The sequence below is a fragment of the Cibotium barometz genome, chromosome 48, assembly GCF_041138505.1.
Source record: "Cibotium barometz isolate CiBa-2024 chromosome 48, ASM4113850v1, whole genome shotgun sequence".
NCBI lineage: Eukaryota > Viridiplantae > Streptophyta > Polypodiopsida > Cyatheales > Cibotiaceae > Cibotium > Cibotium barometz.
The window spans coordinates 10572677-10592352 of record NC_141093.1 but is presented as its reverse complement, the minus strand read 5'-3'; the positions used below and the strand labels follow the sequence as shown (position 1 = coordinate 10592352).

The window sequence follows — 19676 nt, the reverse complement described above, 5'->3', positions numbered from 1 at the left end:
GTGTACACCTGAGAGAGAGAGATGTTGGGCATCTATTTATTGGAGCTCCATCGTCACAAAATGATCATGTTAAGGAATCACTTCTAGCGAGACCCTGCTTAGACCTCCATTATAGAATTTTTTTGATACAGACTTGTCCAATTCAGACACTTACATCTAGACACGTGATCCTCCAACCCCATGCACCCGTGGGAGTCATCAAAGAGAGGGCTATATACATGATGTCCGCGACCCCAAGCATCATGACCTTGAACTACGTCAACTGTGCAGATTCGAGACATTCCTTTGACAACATGGAGATCATTACTACATCCCTCTGATCTGTTTTGGAGGACGATGGCATCATTAGCTGAGTCAAGCTTGCTACACTATCTCTCATTCAACCCACATAGGGACATCATATCAACCATCTAGTTCTCACAGAGTAGACTTAGTTTCTATTTTTTCCAAGACTACTTTTTGGTCTCATAGACCCTCGGGGTCTTTTGAAGACATTGAAAGAACTCTCTCTCTCAATGCTCCATTCAACTACAAGGTGACCATTGTCCCTCTCTCTCTCTCTCTCTCTCTCTCTCTCACACACACACACACACAAGGCAGCCAATGTACAACTCCTTTCTCTATATACATATATACATATATTAAAAGAAGGCTTATCAAACCTATCCCAACAGTAATTAAAGTCAAATCCCAACTTGTACTTGCATCGCCATGGAAGACAAATTGTGGTCCAACGGTGGCACAATGACATGATTACTGAGACCTGGGATAATTCTTGTGGTTATGAAAACCATGTCATGTTTTATTGAAACATCCACCCGGCTTGATAGAGGAGTTGGTTTCTACCGAAACTTCCAAATTTTCCAAAACTAGTACACAAACCTAATTTGGTGTCTCTGCAATGTTATGTGATCTTTTTCAAAAAGATTCTCTAAAAGAGTCTAAAGATGAGACTGTTCAAGTAAACAACAAGGCACAAGGTCACAAAAATTGCCACATTCTTTGCCAGTCTATTCTCTTTCTTCTTGTAAGTAGGATAACACTCACAACAAATTCTACACCTACAAGTGCGCATGTCAGAGTGTGTCCAAAATTTCTATGCATCTTTGTAAGGTCAGCTGAACGTTTAAGACCAACTCAAGACTGAAAACCAAACTTTACAGAAAGTGTAATAATATAAGCCAAATAGTTGATCCTACATATGCCCGAAATTGATTGAGAAACATATACAATGGGCCACTCATGAGCTGCTTGCCAATGTGAGACAATCCTAGCATTCTGCACAGTTTGAGCATAATGATGTGCAAGCGAAAAAATCTGTTTGCAGAGCTAACGAACTTCATCGGTACTCCGATTGGAAAGTGGGAGGTATAAGCTCATCATCAACCTGCACACTAGGCATCTGAATAAGCACACTTCCTCCCATTCTTTCTAAAAACACGTTACAAAAAAAGTACACACAACACACTACCACACAAGCACCTAAGGATTCCCACTTCACCCTTTCTTCTAGCCTTTATAACAAAAAGAATCTTCTCACAAACATCTTCATAAATACTTGCTTCCTACACAACTATTTAAGCAAAGAAAAGCCTTTTAGAATACAGCAAAACATTAACTGCATCACCCAAAAACTTGGTAGGAAAATCTTCACAAGGGACAAAATGTTTGAGGATTGGTACAACCATTTCATGCTGTCTTATGAAGAACTTGCTTGTAAGTTGCCTTATAGGGCATGATGTGACACCAAACCATATGAATTTATACGAGAAGAGAGAGAGAGAGAGATTAAGGTTTACAAACAAGGGTCTGCGAGACCAAAAGAAGAACATATGACCCATGAGGACACGGTTGCCGGTGGCTCACCTCCCAACCATAGCTCCCACGAAGCACCCTCGATCCAGGAGGATAGGCCAGCACTGCGACCATGCTCTACACCAAGACTACGGCATCCCATATCATTGCAATCCACCCCTCTGACACATGTGGTTAGAGCCAATGTCTAGGCCTTGCTCGGGTCTTTATACCCCTTCGAAATGATAACTTTTGAGCCCTTATCTAGGTTATATAGTCATGGGGATCCAATAATAGAGTAAAACTTACTTTATCAATAACTATTGGCTTTCACACCATCACATGCCCATAAGTTTCTTATAACCTATGTGTTCCCACACTAGGGTTGCACTATGTGTTCCCACCCTCAATAGAGAAGCAAGATTTAAAAGATCCCTCATGAGAGGTCTGGTAAAACTAGAGAACAGAAGAAGAGAGAGACTCCAAGTACAGAAGAGATCTACATGACACTGCCACATCCAATCCAAGTTGCTGATGAGGCACTCCCATCGCCCGCAAAGGGTGTGGATGATGTCTGTCAAAATGAATCGGATATTCTCCGCTGGCAGGGTGACAGATCCACTAGTGACCTCACTGCATTGGCCACGGGTGACAGATCCACTAGTGACCTCACTGCATTGGCCACACCAAATGTGAAAGACAACGATGCTACTGTTTTGAGGCACATCTCCAGAAAGCAGGAACCAGAAGTTGGCCTTCTGAAATTTTAGTGAGGCCCGTGACCATTTATGGAGCTTCATTCTGAGACCTGACTTAGGTGAGGAGGATTGGAGGAGGATGGAGAGATTATGGGTGATGATGCTCTCATTCATCATCTGGAGCAAGCTGTCAGTGCCTAGTGCCTGATCAGATCGTCCTTGCAGAGTTTGACCGTTGATGATAGAAGCTCATGTACGCTTTAGATAGAAATTGTCTTCCCTGGTAGGCGTTGGAGTTCTTGAGACTACTGGCAGAGCAGGGTAAGTGTCAGGCTTGGTACTTCCGTCTTTCCCATTGGTTCTTCTCAAAAACTCTCCAGGTAGACTCTTTCCCTGTCAAACCCCCATGGATCCCCTCGTGATCGATCTTGGTTCGAAACTCGAATCCTGCAAACAAACGAACAACAAACAAGCAAGGGGGTGCAGGCCTGATTCACCTCCCAACCATGACAGCCGTGGGCGAGCCCACAGTCTTGGCTGTCCCCTCCGAGCCACGAGCTGAGCTAACTAGGTTGACATACCGACCAATCTCCTCCTCGTGACGTCCCATACCGCCACGAAGCTGCCCTCGCGGGCCTCGAGACTACTGCCGGCCTTGGCTGCATAAAGCAGGTGCACGTCTGCACTAGATCCAGGCTCCAAGACCATAGAGCTCTCACAAACTCGTGAGACTCTCTATATCCAATAACTAACCTTGGCCACCCTTTTATAGACTCTTGGCCGGTCATCGGGCGTCCACACTTGGCCGCCCGCCCGTCCATACTTGGGTGCCCGCCCGTTAGTATATCCCTAACTCAGCTCGTCAATCAGCTTGCCTAGTTCCAAGCTTCCCCAAGCCTCGAAACTAGTCTTGCATGCGTATAGCACACGGTAGATACCCACTGTGCACATGACATACTCCCCTTCCTCTAAGAGCTCACTCCTGAGCTCACTAAAAAGCCAGGGTAATCTCTCTGAAGAGAAGTCAATGTCTCCCATGTAGCGTCCTCCTCAACACGATCCTTCCACTTGATCTTGTATTCCGTGATAAGCGTATGAAATCTTCGTTCACGAAATCCAAGAATCTTTTCAGGTTCGTGTGAAACAAATGTCATGTCCTGGACATCTATAATTTCTTGAGGAGTAACTAACTGATCTGCTCCACCCAGTACTTCCTTAAGTCTACTGACATGAAATACAGGATGAACTTTCACATGAGAAGGCAAATCCAATTCATATGCAACTGAACCAATCCGTCGTGTAACACGAAATGGTCCACAGTATCTAGGGGATAATTTCGGAGATCTACCTGTTCGTAAAGTCTCGGAATCTTTCGGAACTCGCAAATACACCATCGTTCCTTTAGAGAACTCTCTAGGTGAACGATGTCTATTAGAATAAAACCTATCTCGGTCTTGAGCACTTCTAATAGATTCCTTTGCAACTTGTAACATTTCTTGCATATCTTGCAAAAAATTACGTGCTGCATCATGCTGAAGTCCTGAGAATCCTACTGTAACAGGTGATCTTGGTTGAAAACCATACATAAGTATGAAAGGACTAAACCCTGTACTCGTATGCTTAGTACTGTTATATGCAAATTCTAACATAGGAAGATAATCCTCCCATGAACTCTATCTTTTGGATACATATGCTCGAAGCATATCCTCCAAAATCTGATTCACTCTTTCAGTTTGGCCATCAGATTGAGGATGATCTGAGGAACTCAAATTCAAAGTTGTTTCCAACTTCTCGAAAACAAGTTTCCAAAAATCACTCGTAAACTTAGAGTCCCTATCACTGACTATGTCCTGCGGTAACCCATACAGTCTAAACAATTGCTCGATAAACTGCCGAGCTAATTGCGTAGCTGTAATATTCTTCCGGGTCGGTAAAAATCTAGCCATTTTTGTCAAGGGATCTACCACAACCCAAATAGAATCGTGGCCTTGATGTGTTCTTGGCAATCCGGTAATAAAATCCATGGAAATACTTTCCCACTTATTACCTGGGATTTGCAAAGGATGCAACAACCCAGCCTGTCTAAAGCGTTCAGCTTTATTTGCTTGACAAATCTGACACTTGAGAACATAATCTTCTACATACCCTTTCATCTTCGGCCAATAAAAAGTGTGGTTCACTAAAGATAGTGTCCTGTGTACCCCAGGGTGTCCAGCAGAAGGGGCGTCGTGACACTTCCTCAGAATCTTGGACCTAATGTCCAGGATCTGTGGTACACAAATTTTGTCATTATGGAATAGCAAACCATTCCGAATCATCCACTAACCTCTTGCAGCCTGAATGGTAGACTGCGCAGTCACCGAGTCTTGGTCAATCAATGAGCTCCCGTCTTGGATCTTCTGCCAAAATGGACCAAAATAACTATCAGTCCTACAAAGCCCTCTCAATGATTGAAATAAGTCAGTAGAAATCTCGGTGAACGACAAAGTATTCACCTCTCTAATCCAACTAAGCGCATCTGCAATACTATTCATGGACCCTTTCCGATAACGGATCTCAAAATCAAAATCTTGCATTAACTCTGCCCAACGAGCTTTCCTGCCTCTCAAATCATCCGCATCACACACATACTTGATTGACTGATGATCAGTCAATACCACAAACTTGGAGCCATATAAATAATGTCTCCAAACCTTGAGAGCATGAATCACAGCATAAAGCTCTTTCTCAAGGGTTGGCCAACGAGATTGAGTGTCGTCTAGCTTTTACTTTCAAAAGCAACCGGTCTACCATCTTGAAATAAAGCAGCCCCGATAGCATAGTCACTGGCATCAGTTTCAAGAACATAAGGCCGACTAGGATCAGGCAATGCTAAGATAGGTGCTTCCTTGACTTTTATCTTTCAAAAGTCTGAAGGCCATATCCAAATCGTTATTCCAAGTGATAGGCTGATTGGACTTACGTCCACGACCTTTCAATAAGTCGGTCATCGGTAGTGTGAGCTGAGAGTACTCTCGTACAGATTTCCGAAGAAAGACAACAAAACCGAGAAAAGAACGAAGTTGTTTCACTGTTCGTGATATAGGCCAGTCCAAAACCTTCTGAACTCGGTCATAGTCAATGCTCAATCCATCTCTAGTGATCTTGTGTCCCAAGTAAATGATGTCGGTCATAAAGAACTCACATTTACTCAACTTAGCATATAGTCGATTCTGTCTTAAAATAGATAAGACAATCGTGAGGTGTCTGACATGATCCTCAAGAGTACGGCTATAAATCAAAATATCATCCAGGAACACCACCACAAATTTTCCCAAATGTTCACGAAAAAGATCGTTCATCATTTGCTGGAAAGTGGCTGGAGCATTGGTTAACCCAAAAGGTAATACGAGAAACTCGTAATGGCCATACCTAGTCCGAAAGGCGGTTCTTTCGACATGCCTTTCATGAATACGTATCTGGTGATAGCCAGTACGTAAATCTATCTTCGTGAAATATTTCGCTCCTGCTAACCGGTCAATTAGGTCATCTGATCTAGGGAGAGGATAACGGTTCTTAATTGTCAGCTTGTTCAATCTTTTGTAATCTATACACATTCTCCAAGTATTGTCCTTCTTTCTCCTAAGCAACACAGGTGCACCCCAAGGTGATTTACTTGGACGGATCTGGCCCATCCTCAAATAATCTTCGAGTTGTTTAGCCAACTCATCTTCTTCAGCTTGGCTCATCCTATAAGGTGGAATACTCACAGGATGAGCACCAGGGATCAAGTCAATACGATGATCTACTGCCCGTTCAGGTGGTAAACCCGATGGCAATTCCTTAGGAAATACATCTTGAAACGAATCAAGTATCTTCTGTAATTCTTTGCTTTCAAACACACTTAATTCATTCACATCCATGGAAGGGATGAGAAAAGAAGAAAGTGGAATCAAGACACAATGGAAAGCGGTGTACAAAGAAGAATCCATTATATTTCCAAAATCAATTGTATTTACAAGAGGTCCCTGAGAGAGATGAATACAATCACCTAAAATACTGTACTTGGTGTCCCTATGCTGAAAACAAAAAATATGACTAGACCAATCTATCTAGACGTCAAGAGTCTTAAACCACTCAATCCCTAATAACAAGTCTACATTTTCCAGATGCATAACATAGCATTCCAGAGTATCTTTGTAGTCCTGAATCTGGATTGGAAGCATCTCCACCTTGCGATCCCAAACTTGTCTGCCCGCAGGTAGACGTACCTCATAGGTATGGTCGCTGAGTGTCGTATCAAGACTCAATTTCTGCACAAGTTTGTAGTTAACAAAGTTATGCGAACTGCCAGGGTCTAACAGAATGTGAATTTTATGGCCATTCACTTCTCCATAAACTCGGAGAAGATCATGCATGCCAAATACTTTAGAATTGAACAGACAATCAGAACAAGTACTAGGGTGAGAAAGTACAGTAATTGACGTACCTATCAAAGACAACTGGTTAGCTGCCTTTGGCTTGGGTCCTGCGTTTGTCTTGGTACCCTTTTGCTTCGGGCACTCATTACGCATGTGTCCTTTTTCTTCGCAGATAAAACAACGTCCTTCCTTCTTGAGCTTCAAAGCCCTAAGGAGTCGTTTCTTCTTCGCTGGTGTCGAACTTGTATTCTTCGAAGGTTGGTCCGAAGACTTGCCTTCAGTCGTGTTAGCCATAGGTGCGGAGAACTTTCTTTTATGCTTGTTCCCCTGCTCGGTAACGGGTTTCGACTTGGAAGAGACCATTGTATCATCTAGATACGAGCTGAATGAATGGCCTCGTCCAATGTTTTACATTTGTTATTTTTAACTTGTAATCGGTACGAGTCTGGTAAACCAGCTACAAAAAACCCCAACAGAGTAGTGGGATCCATCTTTGTAGCTTTCATCTGCAAGTCACGAAACTTCTGGAGGTAGACCTCATAAGTGAGGTGCTGCGAGGTCATGGTCAAAGCTGAAAACTGGGCAACAACATCATAATCATCCTCTTTCTTGAGGAATTCTTTCTTGAAAATGTCTTCGAATTGTGCCCAAGTCGTTGGCTTTGGGTTCAGTTCCTTCCACCAAAGCAAGGCTTTGCCGGACAGGAAACCTGCTGCTAACTGTATCTTCTTTCCATCATCATATGGATGAAACTGAAAGTGAACTTGCCACTTGTGTAGCCACGTGTCCACGATCTCCTTGGTTCGCTGCTTTTGCTCGCCCCCGAACGGTTCCGGAGTAATATTGGGGCCTAAAGTAGAAGCCAAGGTATCCATTCCCGAGAAAGTAGAGAGGGTAGTGGTCAATAGAGCGATGGAGTTCTGCAAAGCCTGCATCTGGGCTGCGATTTGTGCCTGACGTTCCGTTAAAGAAGCTTCGAGAGCTACTTTGAACTCTTGGCAATCTGATTTTGACACAAACTCGTCAAAAAGATCGGCATCAGTGCCTTCCGTAGCCGGCAAGCCTTCGTGTTCCACGAGGGACTCCAACTCTGATTCTTGGGTCGACATCGTGAAGAGGGTACGCGGAGAGAAAATTCAATCTTTGCACAATGAAAGTGCGAGCGAACTCGAGAGCTTGAGAGCTTGAAAACTTGAGAACTTGAGAACTCGAGAGATGTGTGGCAAGAAGCCCACGTGAGGGGGTTTATAAAGGTTTCCCAAAAGCCAAAAAAAATCTCAAAAAGCTAGGCTTAGCTTTTGCTTTAGCTTTTGTGTTTACACCTTTGGAAACCTTGGAGAGGGGAGGACTTTTAAACCTTAAAAAAAATTTTAAACTCCCCTAAAAAAAACAAAAAACGAAAGCAGTAAAAAAACGTATGCTTTCGTAGCGTTTTTTTTTTTCGCCCCTTGGAATAGCGCCGTCGGCGAGTTGCTGATGTCATCCATCGCCGTCGCCCGGCCTGGGGTGGCTGCACAAGCCGCCTGGCTTGGCAGGCTTGGCCCCCCGGCTGCCTACAGGCCTAGCCCGCCTGCAACGTAGCTGTTCGACTGTCATGTCAACACAAATCGGCTAGCAACCCACTCGCCAGCACTTCGTTCGCTCTCTCTCTCTCATGCGTTCAACGAAAGCAACTTGCTTTTTCTCTCTTTTTTTCAGTTTTCTCTCCCTGCAGTTCATGCGTATGCACAACAATTCACCTCTTCTTTGCAAAAGCAATCAATCCTACTTACACTACCATCTCCCATCAACATGGGGTTCTTTGATGAAGAAAAAACACATACAAAATCTGAAAACTGCAGTATGCACAGAAAAACAGCAAGTTTTTTAACACATACCGTTCTTCGACCTCTTCTTCTCTACCTACCGACTTGCTCGTTCGCGAGGTATGCTCTGATACCACTGTCAAACCCCCACGGATCCCCTCGTGATCGATCTTGGTTCGAAACTCGAATCCTGCAAACAAACGAACAACAAACAAGCAAGGGGGTGCAGGCCTGACTCACCTCCCAACCATGAGAGCCGTGGGTGAGCCCACAGTCTTGGCTGTCCCCTCCGAGCCACGAGCTGAGCTAACTAGGTTGACATACCGACCAATCTCCTCCTCGTGACGTCCCATACCGCCACGAAGCTGCCCTCGCGGGCCTCGAGACTGCTGCCGGCCTTGGCTGCATAAAGCAGGTGCACGTCTGCACTACATCCAGGCTCCAAGACCATAGAGCTCTCACAAACTCGCGAGACTCTCTATATCCAATAACTAACCTTGGCCACCCTTTTATAGGCTCTTGGCCGGTCATCGGGCGTCCACACTTGGCTGCCCGCCCGTCCATACTTGGGTGCCCGTCCGTTAGTATATCCCTAACTCAGCTCGTCAATCAGCCTGCCTAGTTCCAAGCTTCCCCAAGCCTCGAAACTAGTCTTGCATGCGTATAGCACACGGTAGATACCCACTGTGCACATGACATTTCCCCCCCCCCCCCCCCGTTTTCTCTTTTCAGGACAACTTGGATGCCAGCTTCTAGACCACCTTCTAGACCAAACCATGCATGAGACTAACTGCATCATTGTCCCTTTTGGACCTTTGGGCACTCATGAGACCGAGAGTAGCAACTAATCTCCCTATCACCAATTTCCTTGATCCTCCACAGGACAGATGGGGGCACCTGTTCACGATGGGGTCAAAGTGATCTTGTGACACGTGAGGGATTGATCGTAGTGAAACAACCTTAGGCTTAACTAAACTGCACTTAATAACACTTAAGAGATAGACAATGGTGGCAATGCAATGCAGCTATATTAATCCTGATGATGAAATGTTTAAAAATGAGATCAGGCGAGATGAATGATTGATGCACTTTTCTTTATATATGGGGTACTGCTGCTGGTCAGGTAGAATGCTACTGTTGGCCAGTCGTTTGGGACCTCCACAACTCATAAATGCCAAAAAAAAACCCCTTTAAATGCTGTCAGCAGGGTCCACATGCTGTCGGCTGGTTCCACAGGCCCCAACCTAATGCTGAATGTCCTAAATGCTTTATGCCTTAGTGCTTAAATGCCATGATTGCTTGAATGCCTAGAATGCCATGTCACCTGTACACCAACTGGGTGTGCACATGACATTCCATTCTGCTAAGTTGTTGTTGGGTGGTACACCTGGCAACCTTTCGACTCCTCTATTGATCCCCCTCCATTGAAACCACTGTCCCACTTCTTCTACCGGGACTGAGTAGGAGTTGAATCCTTTGAGCCAAAGACTCCTCCACTGTGGGAACTACAGGGAAAATGCTGCTAAATCTGCTTGGAAAAACCTGAATCACCACCATTGACCTATCCGTGGAATCCTTTCACACACCATCTCTGTCGTTCCTGAACCTCTGAACCTCTTGAGGCGATGTTGGAGCCTCTTTCGTCTTCTTAAGTGGAAGAGAACCCCCTATTGTTGCCAGTTGAAGCCCAAAACTCCATTTTCTCCTTTGATGATGGATGTCATTCTTCCCCAATCCGTGGAATCCTTTCACACCATCTCTGTCGTTTCTGAACCTCTGAACCTCTTGAGGCGATGTTGGAGCCTCTTTCGTCTTCTTAAGTGGAAGAGAACCCCCTGTTGTTGCCAGTTGAAGCCCAAAACTCCATTTTCTCCTTTGATGATGGATGTCATTCTTCCCCAAAGAACTCATGGGTAAAACTTGTATGCCTTGCAGATGCAAGATGCTTAGATTGGCTGCTAGGATGACTACAATGCTGATGCAAGCCCTGTGCAACCCTATATGCTGTGCAAGAATGCAAATGGATGGGTTACTGATGCATGCCTAAGCGGAAAACCCTAAGGATGGCCTCCAAGATCTTGAGAACTGGATTACACTGAGCGGAAGCGACTAACATGTTGGCTTACTGAATGACTTAAGGAATGAACATGAACTAAGGCTGCTTACCCTGTAAAGTTCTGATACCAATGTGACATGCGAGGGATTGATCGTAGTAAAACAACCTTAGGCTGAACTAAATTGCACTTAATAACACTTAAGAGATAGACAATGGTGTCAATGCAATGCAATGCAGCTATATTAATCCTAATGATGAAATGTTTACAAATGAGATCTACTAGAGATCTATGATAAACAAATGATGACTTTTACTGTTGCCTGAATGATGACTGCTGAATGATGTTGATGATCTGCTGAATGCTTTGTGGATGAAGAATTGTCCTGCTGCACCTTTATGTATGCTGTACTGCAGGTTACTAATGAACTGCTGACTCCCCTTGCTCCATAGGCTGGAAACGCTGAGAGGAAGGAAGCGAGATGAATGATTGATGTGCATTTCTATACATATGGGATACTGCTGCTGGTCGGACAGAATGCTGCTGTCGGCCAGTTGTCTGGGACCTCCACGACTCATAAATGCCAAAAAACCCCCTTTAAATGCTGTCGGCTGGTTCCACAAGCCCCGACCTGATGCTGAATGTCCTAAATGCTTGAATGCCATGATCGCTTAATGCTTGAATGCCTAGAATGCCATGTCACCTGTACACCATATGGGTGTGCACGTGACAGATCATGAAAAGCGGGATCACCGGGCTATGTCAGATGGCAGTATCCTTAGGAGCAGCTTCAGAGAGCTAGGTGCACCCATCCAAGGACCTTCGGTGCCATCATTATGATATCTAGATCAGGGACATTCTCTAATAGCACAGGACTACCAATGACCAGGACATAAATAGTATGTATGCTGTGCATGATGATGAGACAACTCCCCCATCAGGATGCTAAGGCCTTTTGTACATGCAGAGCTGATGTAATAATGGCATATTGTGTTTTTCTTCAGTGTTATGTGTAGCTAGGAGCTTTTCCTTTCCATAGTCCATCTTCGGGAGATCAAGGGACTGTTTCAAGTAAGTCACATAAAAATATCCTAGTCAAGTGGAGTTCTCAAAGACAAAAAATTTGGTCCGTCCCTGTGTGATTCCAAAAAGCAAAAAGTAAAGGCCGAAGAGGAAAAGCAAAGCTAGGGTTATTACAGAAAGAGCATAAGGCTCATTATTGTTATGATGTGAGTTCTCTCTGAGCACTTGGAGTTTGCTGATGGGCTCCCTTAACAATGCTTGATCACTTTTTTATTGTTTTTTTTGGCAGTTTTGGTCTACTTTTCATTATTTTTGACGATTTCTCCACAGTTGTGATCACAATTGATCAGAATTCCCTACGGTTGACGCTACATGCACTCGGATTAATGATAATCATAGTTAACCTGAATTGAAAAGAGAACTAAGGAGACGGAGATAGAGAAGAGGAGAGAGATAACACCAGAGCTTAATTATGATACTGAGATGTGCATATGCAGAGTACAATAGATGATACAAAATTTACTGATTTGCCAAAATGTCCAAATCTATTGAAGGGCTTGTTTGCTATTTCAGGCTTATTGTTGGCCAGTATTTGCACACCAGGCTGCTGAACCGTGCTAGGTCTGATGCCTATTCAGCTCCAGAGGGTTAAGCCCTGGTTCTTCTGCTGATTTTCAACATAGTTTTGACTTCGGCTTGCAAATCTCCTTGCTTGGTACTTGCGTTTATCTCAAGAACTCTGAGATGGCACAAATGTTTTTCCATTGCCTTTTACATAGGGCTCCAGAAGGCTGGTTGGCCAGCCCTACAACTCCACGACTAACAAGAATGGGCTAAAATATATATTTAATGCTTTATTTGCTGTGTTTTCCCATGTTTGCTGGTCAATCAGCCAAAACCCTCATACAAACACTTGGATGTCCACATTAGGCTGATCAAAAGATGTCCACACTGCCCCTTAATGGTTCAGCCCTACCTAATACCTGTAAACACCTGTGCCTCTTGATCATTTGGCTGCTCTGACACCACGTATTCAACCCAACACTGATAACAACACTCAAACACTGACTTGACTATGTCCAACACCCGGCTCTTGGCCTAATAAATCTACAATACTGTCACATGCATCCCGCACTTGGATGCCCTGTGGAGCAGGACCCCTATCCGGGATGAGTCAGTTAGGCTTCCATTCTAAGCGTCAAAGGTCAGGTGTACAAGTCCTGTGCATCTTGGTCAGGTGTGCAAGTCCAGTCCCCATATGAAGCAGTGCCAATCCGTCCTGTGAGTCACCCTCTAGAATGTGACAAGTGTTCCGAGCATTGTTAGGATCGTAGTCAGATGCAAGGCACTTGATGAAGCATGTAGTTGCATATAGGATTGCATTAAGTACAGGGCCATGGGGTTTACGGTTTACCCTTAATTGCCCTACACTTTCGGCCATGGGGGCAGCCCATGGGCCATTGCTGTGGCCCACAAGCCCCATAGCATAGAATGGCCAGCCCTTATAGGGCATAGGCCTAGTCAGCCAGCCCTAGGGGCATGGGGGCATGGACTGGCTGTCGGCCAGGCTTAAGACTGTTGGATTATATCATCTCCAGAGGGTCTACATCACCTTTTTTCATGCTTGCATTGGCCATTTATGAGGCCCTGCATCAGCATATCTTAGCAGAGATTATTCAACATTTTTCTACCATTTTTGGGTATTTTAAGGCATTTTATGTAGCATTTTATGCTACTGCCATGTTGTGACTTGGTTGAACACAATGCTATTGGCCTCCAAGGTGGAAGCATCACCAATGGACACCGTCCAAGAGCTGGGACGAATGTCATGAAGAATGGTCCTGTCAGGAGTCGTGTGAGCAGTACACCCACTATCAACCACCCAATCCATATAACGTGAGGTGGAAGGAACAGGAGAGTCAGAGGGAAGCTCCTCAATACCGATGAAGACAGTCTCCTTGGTGGAAGAGGATTTGTGAGTTTGGTTCGCGGATGAAGAGGTTTGAGTGGGAGGTTTCTTGGCAGAACCACCTTCTCTCTTCTTATTACGACAATTAGGCTGAATGCGATCTTTGAGACCACAATAATGGCAGGTAATCTCCTTATGAGCGGGATTGTTGGCAAGTTTGTGGTCACCTTTTGTTCCTCGTGGAAAGTATCCTAGCTGGTCTTCTTTCTCATGGCCCTATCCTGAAGCATGCCAACAATGGTATGTAGATCAAGAGTAGAATGAAGAAGTGGTATAGTATTACAAAAAGCAGCTATTCGTGCTCTTGCCCACCATAAATTCTCATCTCCATCGCCAATGAGGTGATAGGCCAAGTGGTGAAGGTGTTTGCCTAGGACCAGGAGGTCTTGGGTTCAAAAACCCTACAAGGTGCTTCCTCGGTGGCATTGCCTACGGGTGGATAAAAAGCAACTACAAGAGGTAAAAAACGGTAACTACAAGAGGATTTGAGATATTATGCTTGCAAGTTATCATTGTTGTGCAATCCACTTCAATAGAAGTGCACTATGTATTTATCCATTGTAATCCAGTTTAACACAAGTGATATACATGTGTGAGAAGTGTGACATGAGTGTTTAGATTGCAATAAACTTACTAGTTAAGAGTGTTTAGAAGGCCTGCACCTTTGGGATTGAGAGAATCTTCCTTGATTATTATTTAGACAAGTCTGCTTAATATCAGAAACAGTTATATCTTGGTTATTTAGACAAGTCTATCTTGGTTAATATCAGACACAGTTCTTCATACAATCATTTGTGTATGGTGTTCAAACTTGTGTGATTTCCTCGTATTGGTGTTTGATTATCTCCGTGAGTTTAAGTGTGATTGTAACTTGCATTGACACTTGTGTTCCATATCTTCAAACAAGAAATCAGAGAGTGCTATAAGCAGTCACAGTGCTATGAAAGCAGTCTGCAGTGCTATATAGCAGTCCGATAAGAGTCTGCAAAGTTATCTACTCTATTCTCATTTCTGAACATGAACTCCTCAATTTAGACCCTCAGCTCCCAGCCCAAAGCCCAACCAACAGCCAGGAAAAAAGAATGGCAGAGATTTCCCTATATGATTCCCCCATTCCTTGCCATTCTCCATCTGATCCCATAGCTATTAGCAGACCAGAAATTAGCCCCTCATTTGAAGATCAAATCAGCTATCTGTGGCAAAGTGGAGGATTCTTCAGCAACCTGCAAATTCAGCAAAGTTGACCTATAGAAGTTGAAGGGAAGAATCACACGCTACTCTGTTCCAGCCTGAATTGCACAGAGAGCATGGTGAAGTTAGTTTTATGCTAGCCATGTACTGCTGCATTCTCATGTTTGTAAAGCAAAAAGTCTAAAAGAGAGGGTGGCACCGTCAAGACCATTGGGACCAATTGCTGTCTATTCTAGGTTGGGCTTGCTGTTCGTGTCAAAACCTTGTAGAATACTAACAAACCTTCAAAACAAGAAATGCTGAGTCAAGCCTTACCATCTCAACTCCAAACTCCTTATCATCTCCTTTCAATAACCATCCAGAGTCCTCCACTATGCTGCAAATCTTATCAAAGGCCTTCTTGTAGCTGCCTTTCAAGTGTTTGACTTCTGGCAGGATCTGAAAATGCATCAAAAAGGCCACATATTTATGATTTATAAGATTAATTTTTTAATTCAGATATTTGTTTACTTTATGTAAATTCAGTTATTTGATTGCTTTATGTAAAGACACATGGTATACATAAATATTTACATATGATATTATCCATAAAGTACTTCATGGGCTTCCACGGCTAGTTAAGCTTATTTACTAATATGCATATGCATATGATATTCATAGAATATGGTTTTACATGACTGTCACTATATTTCAAACTGACAAAAACACACAACCTCGCACACCTGCCCCACCCCTCCACCCGCGGGCGTCGACATGCCATGCACACATATCTGTCTGTCCGTATGTATTTTTGGTACAATTGTGTAATAGCAATGTACTTTCTGATGAGCTAAGAGACCTTAAAATGGTGTATCTTTATAAACAATATGCTATACATGTGTAAGTCTATAACACACACATTTATATACATGTACGTATGTACTTTTATGCATGCGTACATATAAGAAATGCACTCAGTGTGTCCTTACCCTATGATCAAGCATATCCTTGATGATAAGCACGAACAGAAGGGCGTCCGCTTCCTTTTCTTTCTCGAGATACAGCTCGAGGTCATAGATTTTATCTCTCAAGTCTTCCATGCGCTTCATGTCATCAGAGAGCATTGCCCTCACAGCATCAGTTGATAACTGTTTCAATTGATCGGCACTGTCAAGCTGAGGATTTGCAGGTAATTTCATTTTTAAGCTGAGGAGATGCTAAGGGGATACTACCTGGTTGATGCTTTCCCTGAAATCTTCATCATGGGCCTGATGCGGAGGGGGAGAAGAAACGCTGGGTTTCCTCTTGGCGTGGGTAAGAGGGGAGATTCTGGGCAGGATTAGGGTTTGAGAAGTGAGAGCTGAGATGAAGTCGTGCCTGCTATTGTGACAAACAGAAGGCCGAGACGAAGGACCGGCCAAAGAAGGAGGAGAAGAAGCAGCAGCAGTAACGATACTGCCTACAACAACGGTAGTGGAACACAGACTCATTTTCGTGATGAGCCGGACCGGAAGTGTGAGCTTACCTTCTTAGGGAACGGACTCTTTCAACTATTTTTAAAAAAAAAGAAATTTGACCAAATAACTTCTAGTAGGGAATGTCATCCATCACAAAGCATGTGTCATGTGTCGTTCAGTCTTGCTCTAGAACCATAAATTGTAATTTTTTTATGTGGGTGTGTTAGCTCGTCCATCGCGTCCTCACTCTGTTGTCACACTGGAATGCTCCTTTGCCAATGAGGTGAAAGGAGAGCTCTTTATGCCTATATGGAGGGCAATAAGAGATGGTCCTTTGTGATGGTTTTCTCTCATAAAAGACAAGGGAAGAAGAAGCTAATGGAAGAGGGAAACCTACAATTACACCTATTCAAACAAGCATCCATCTAAAATGTAAGAATCCAATAGCATGCAAGTAAGCAAGAAGAGGGAAGAAGAGGAGCTCACAACTAAACTATTGCAAGGAAATGATTCTCCATTGCTTATTGTCAAAAATGATTCTCTATTGCTTATTGTCAAAAATGACTTATATACAAATGACTAGTTTTCACACTAGACCAACCAAACTTAAAAATAGTCTTATCTCTATTATTAGTCTTAAGCAAGTATATACACTAAGTCCTCAAACTTTCCCTATTTGACATTAAGCACATAGTAAGGCCGCTTTCTATGTTTCAATGTCATCTTACAAAGGATAAGTGCCCATTTGCAAGGGTAAAATGGCAAAGCGACTTATAATAAGTTAGGGAGATGAAACCATGTTAACCTACGGAGTGATTAACATACCCCCTTCTTAATGGTAACCACGTCCTCACGTCACCCAAGGTCGATAGGCTGTTGCCAAGGTGGAAAGGCGAGGATGGTCCAGGATATGCCATAAGGGTGTTAAATTTGCAATAATGTGATGAGCTATGGTGGATCAAATGCAAGAATCAACATAATTAACAGGTGATTAGATGATGATTCAAACGAGATTAGTGAGCAATTAATCTAATAACTTAATATAGGCATGGATACTCAAAAACCAGTAATTTCTCATTAGGCCAATGCCTCAATTTATAGGTTGTACATCCACAAGATGCTAAGCATCTAATCCCGCTGATTTCTCCTTGATTTGTGTCACCTCCCCTACATCTGGGGACACCTTTTCCTAGAATCTTTCTACACCCCTATATTCACTCATGCTACCCTTGATTCTCTCATCAGTAGATTTCTCTTATCTTTTCACTGCTACCCACTTAATTACAGACTCCCTTTTACAGTCTCTTGCTAAGGGCTTGTTCCCATACACACCCATTCACTTGCATATTTCAACACCTCCCCTCAAGTGAATAACTCTAGCACATCTGGACCCTATACCAAGTTTCCCTCTTACTCGGTAGCCCACCACCAGTGCCTCAAGTCCCTAACTTATAGTCCTTGACACTCTCTCTCTATGTGTCATCCAAGGCTACTACAAGTGCCCGTGACCTTGACTAAAGTGCTCACACATACATCTACCACATGGCCTACATCATTGGTGGCTCAGAGGTGGTTTTACTCTATTGGAACAGGTTATATTGGGTTGTGGGGTTTCTCTCTCTTCCTCTCTCAGAAAAGATGTCCTGACTCCTTTACCTTAGGAGTCTCCATGAAGTTTGCCGATGTCAATCCCTCTTCATTTGGTTTACTGTAACAGTCTCTAGCCATGTGTCTTGGCTTCTCACAGTTGTGAAGTGAAGGTCCTTCCTCCTCCCCTGCCTCTTCCTCGTCCTCGTCCTCGTCCTCGTGTGAGAGTCCTCCTCGGGTGTAGAATTCTCTCTCCTCTCCAGTTGTTGGGTCCAACCCTTTCTTCTCTTTGACATTGTTCTCTTGCTCTAGTAGAGCTTCTTCTATCTCATGTAACTTCAAATCTGGTACATTCTTTAAGGTTGTCACAATGTTCTCATACTCTCCTTTGTCCACACTCTTCAGAAGCATTGCTAGTGCCTCATCATCCTCTACCTTCTTACCAATGGCTACCAGTTGTTGCTTAATGCTTTTGTATTTGTTCAAGTGTGGGGTTAGAGGTTCACTTTCCTTCATGTCAAGTTTGCAGAATTGCATTAGCAGATTTATCTTTGAATTTTTTGCTTAAGTGCCAAATAATTTATTAAGTTCATCCCATGCATCCTTAGCTTGTTGTATCCTTGCAATATGGTGAATGATTTCATTATTTAAGCTGAGTGCAATGAGTCCTAATGCTTTCTCATTCCTACTCTTCTACTCATTCTCCCCATGCTCCTGTGGACATTCATCTCTTCCCTCAACTAGCCCCCATAGATTCTTCCTCATAAGCAGATACATGGTCTTTGTTTGCCATGTATGGAACTGCTCCCCGTTAAATTTAGCTATTTCTTGTGCATTGCTCATGCTAATGTGAAGGGGGTCTTACCTCTTGATCCAATTCAAGATTCAAGGGTAGTGTCTACCCTTTTACAACTCCAATCTGATGTTTAATGATGATTATAACAAGTTTATCAGCATGAATTCACCAAAAATTACATAAAGCCAAGCAAGGATAACTAATCTGTATTGAATGGTTGGAATATCAAACCATCTCCGAATTGCAATCTGAAGTGATAGGGTTCTATATCAGATTCTGGTGCCTTAGAGTTCAAATGAGCTCTAATCCTTTCAAAGGCATCAATAGCAATTAGTCTAGTACATGATCAAGCCAAGAAATAAAAGATTTGACAAACATTGAATGCTTAATCTTTGTTTTACCAAAGTCACTTGGCAGATTTGATGCAGAGCTTGATGCCACTTCTCCTTGAGGAATTTCTCAAATCTAAGATCACCAGCATGTAGAGCACCCTTGAAAACCCATGGGGCCAAGAGAAATTAGACCAATTCACCTTGTGTAAGTGTAGACCTCCAAATTGCTTCATAAAAGTGGCGCTTGCAAAATCGCGAATTTCGGGAGTTCTACACAGCGATCTGACGAATTGAAGTGATGCGCTAAATCGTGGGGAGTATAGTTATGTGTGGCTAAGAGGTCTTGGCTGGAAGGAGGGGGAGCTCCTCCACCAGATGGGGGTGCAGAGAATGGTTGAAAAGAGAGTAAAAATAGGTTTAAATCCTAATCATGATTAGTAAAGTAATTAACAAGGTAATTAGGCTAAAAAATCAGATGAATCCTAAGCTTGGCTCTGATACCGTGTTAAATTTGTAGCAGTGTGATGAGCTATGGTGGATCAAATGCAAGAATCAACATAATTAATAAGTAATTAGCTGATGATTAAGACG

At 43.3% G+C, this 19676-nt stretch overlaps 1 protein-coding gene across 2 annotated transcripts; it reads right to left on the bottom strand.

Annotated features, from left to right (window-relative positions):
* Positions 1-981: 981 nt before the first annotated feature.
* On the bottom strand, positions 982-16451 carry LOC147610803 (uncharacterized). Of its 2 annotated transcripts, none has more exons than XM_086785383.1 (4): positions 16146-16450; positions 15903-16061; positions 15250-15372; positions 982-1387 (listed from the first exon to the last, which is right to left on the bottom strand). In XM_086785383.1, exons 1-4 carry the CDS (start codon positions 16401-16403, stop codon positions 1340-1342), a joined length of 588 nt encoding a protein of 195 aa, XP_086641509.1. In that variant the 5' UTR covers positions 16404-16450; the 3' UTR covers positions 982-1339. The 2 variants fall into 2 exon arrangements, with proteins under 2 accessions (XP_086641509.1, XP_086641510.1); XM_086785384.1 differs by lacking the exon at positions 982-1387 and adding an exon at positions 14511-15032 and having other exon boundaries at positions 16146-16451.
* Between the last annotated feature and the right edge of the window lie 3225 nt (positions 16452-19676).

Bases quoted from the DNA above. Each gene is read 5' to 3' on its own strand.
- LOC147610803 (XM_086785383.1), bottom strand. From the start codon at position 16,403: ATGAGTCTGTGTTCCACTACCGTTGTTGTAGGCAGTATCGTTACTGCT. The intron at 16,062-16,145 runs GTAGTATCCCCT...CAATTGAAACAG, and splicing joins TCAGGGAAAGCATCAACCAG to TTATCAACTGATGCTGTGAG. The intron at 15,373-15,902 runs GTAAGGACACAC...ATGCATTTTCAG, and splicing joins AGGATATGCTTGATCATAGG to ATCCTGCCAGAAGTCAAACA.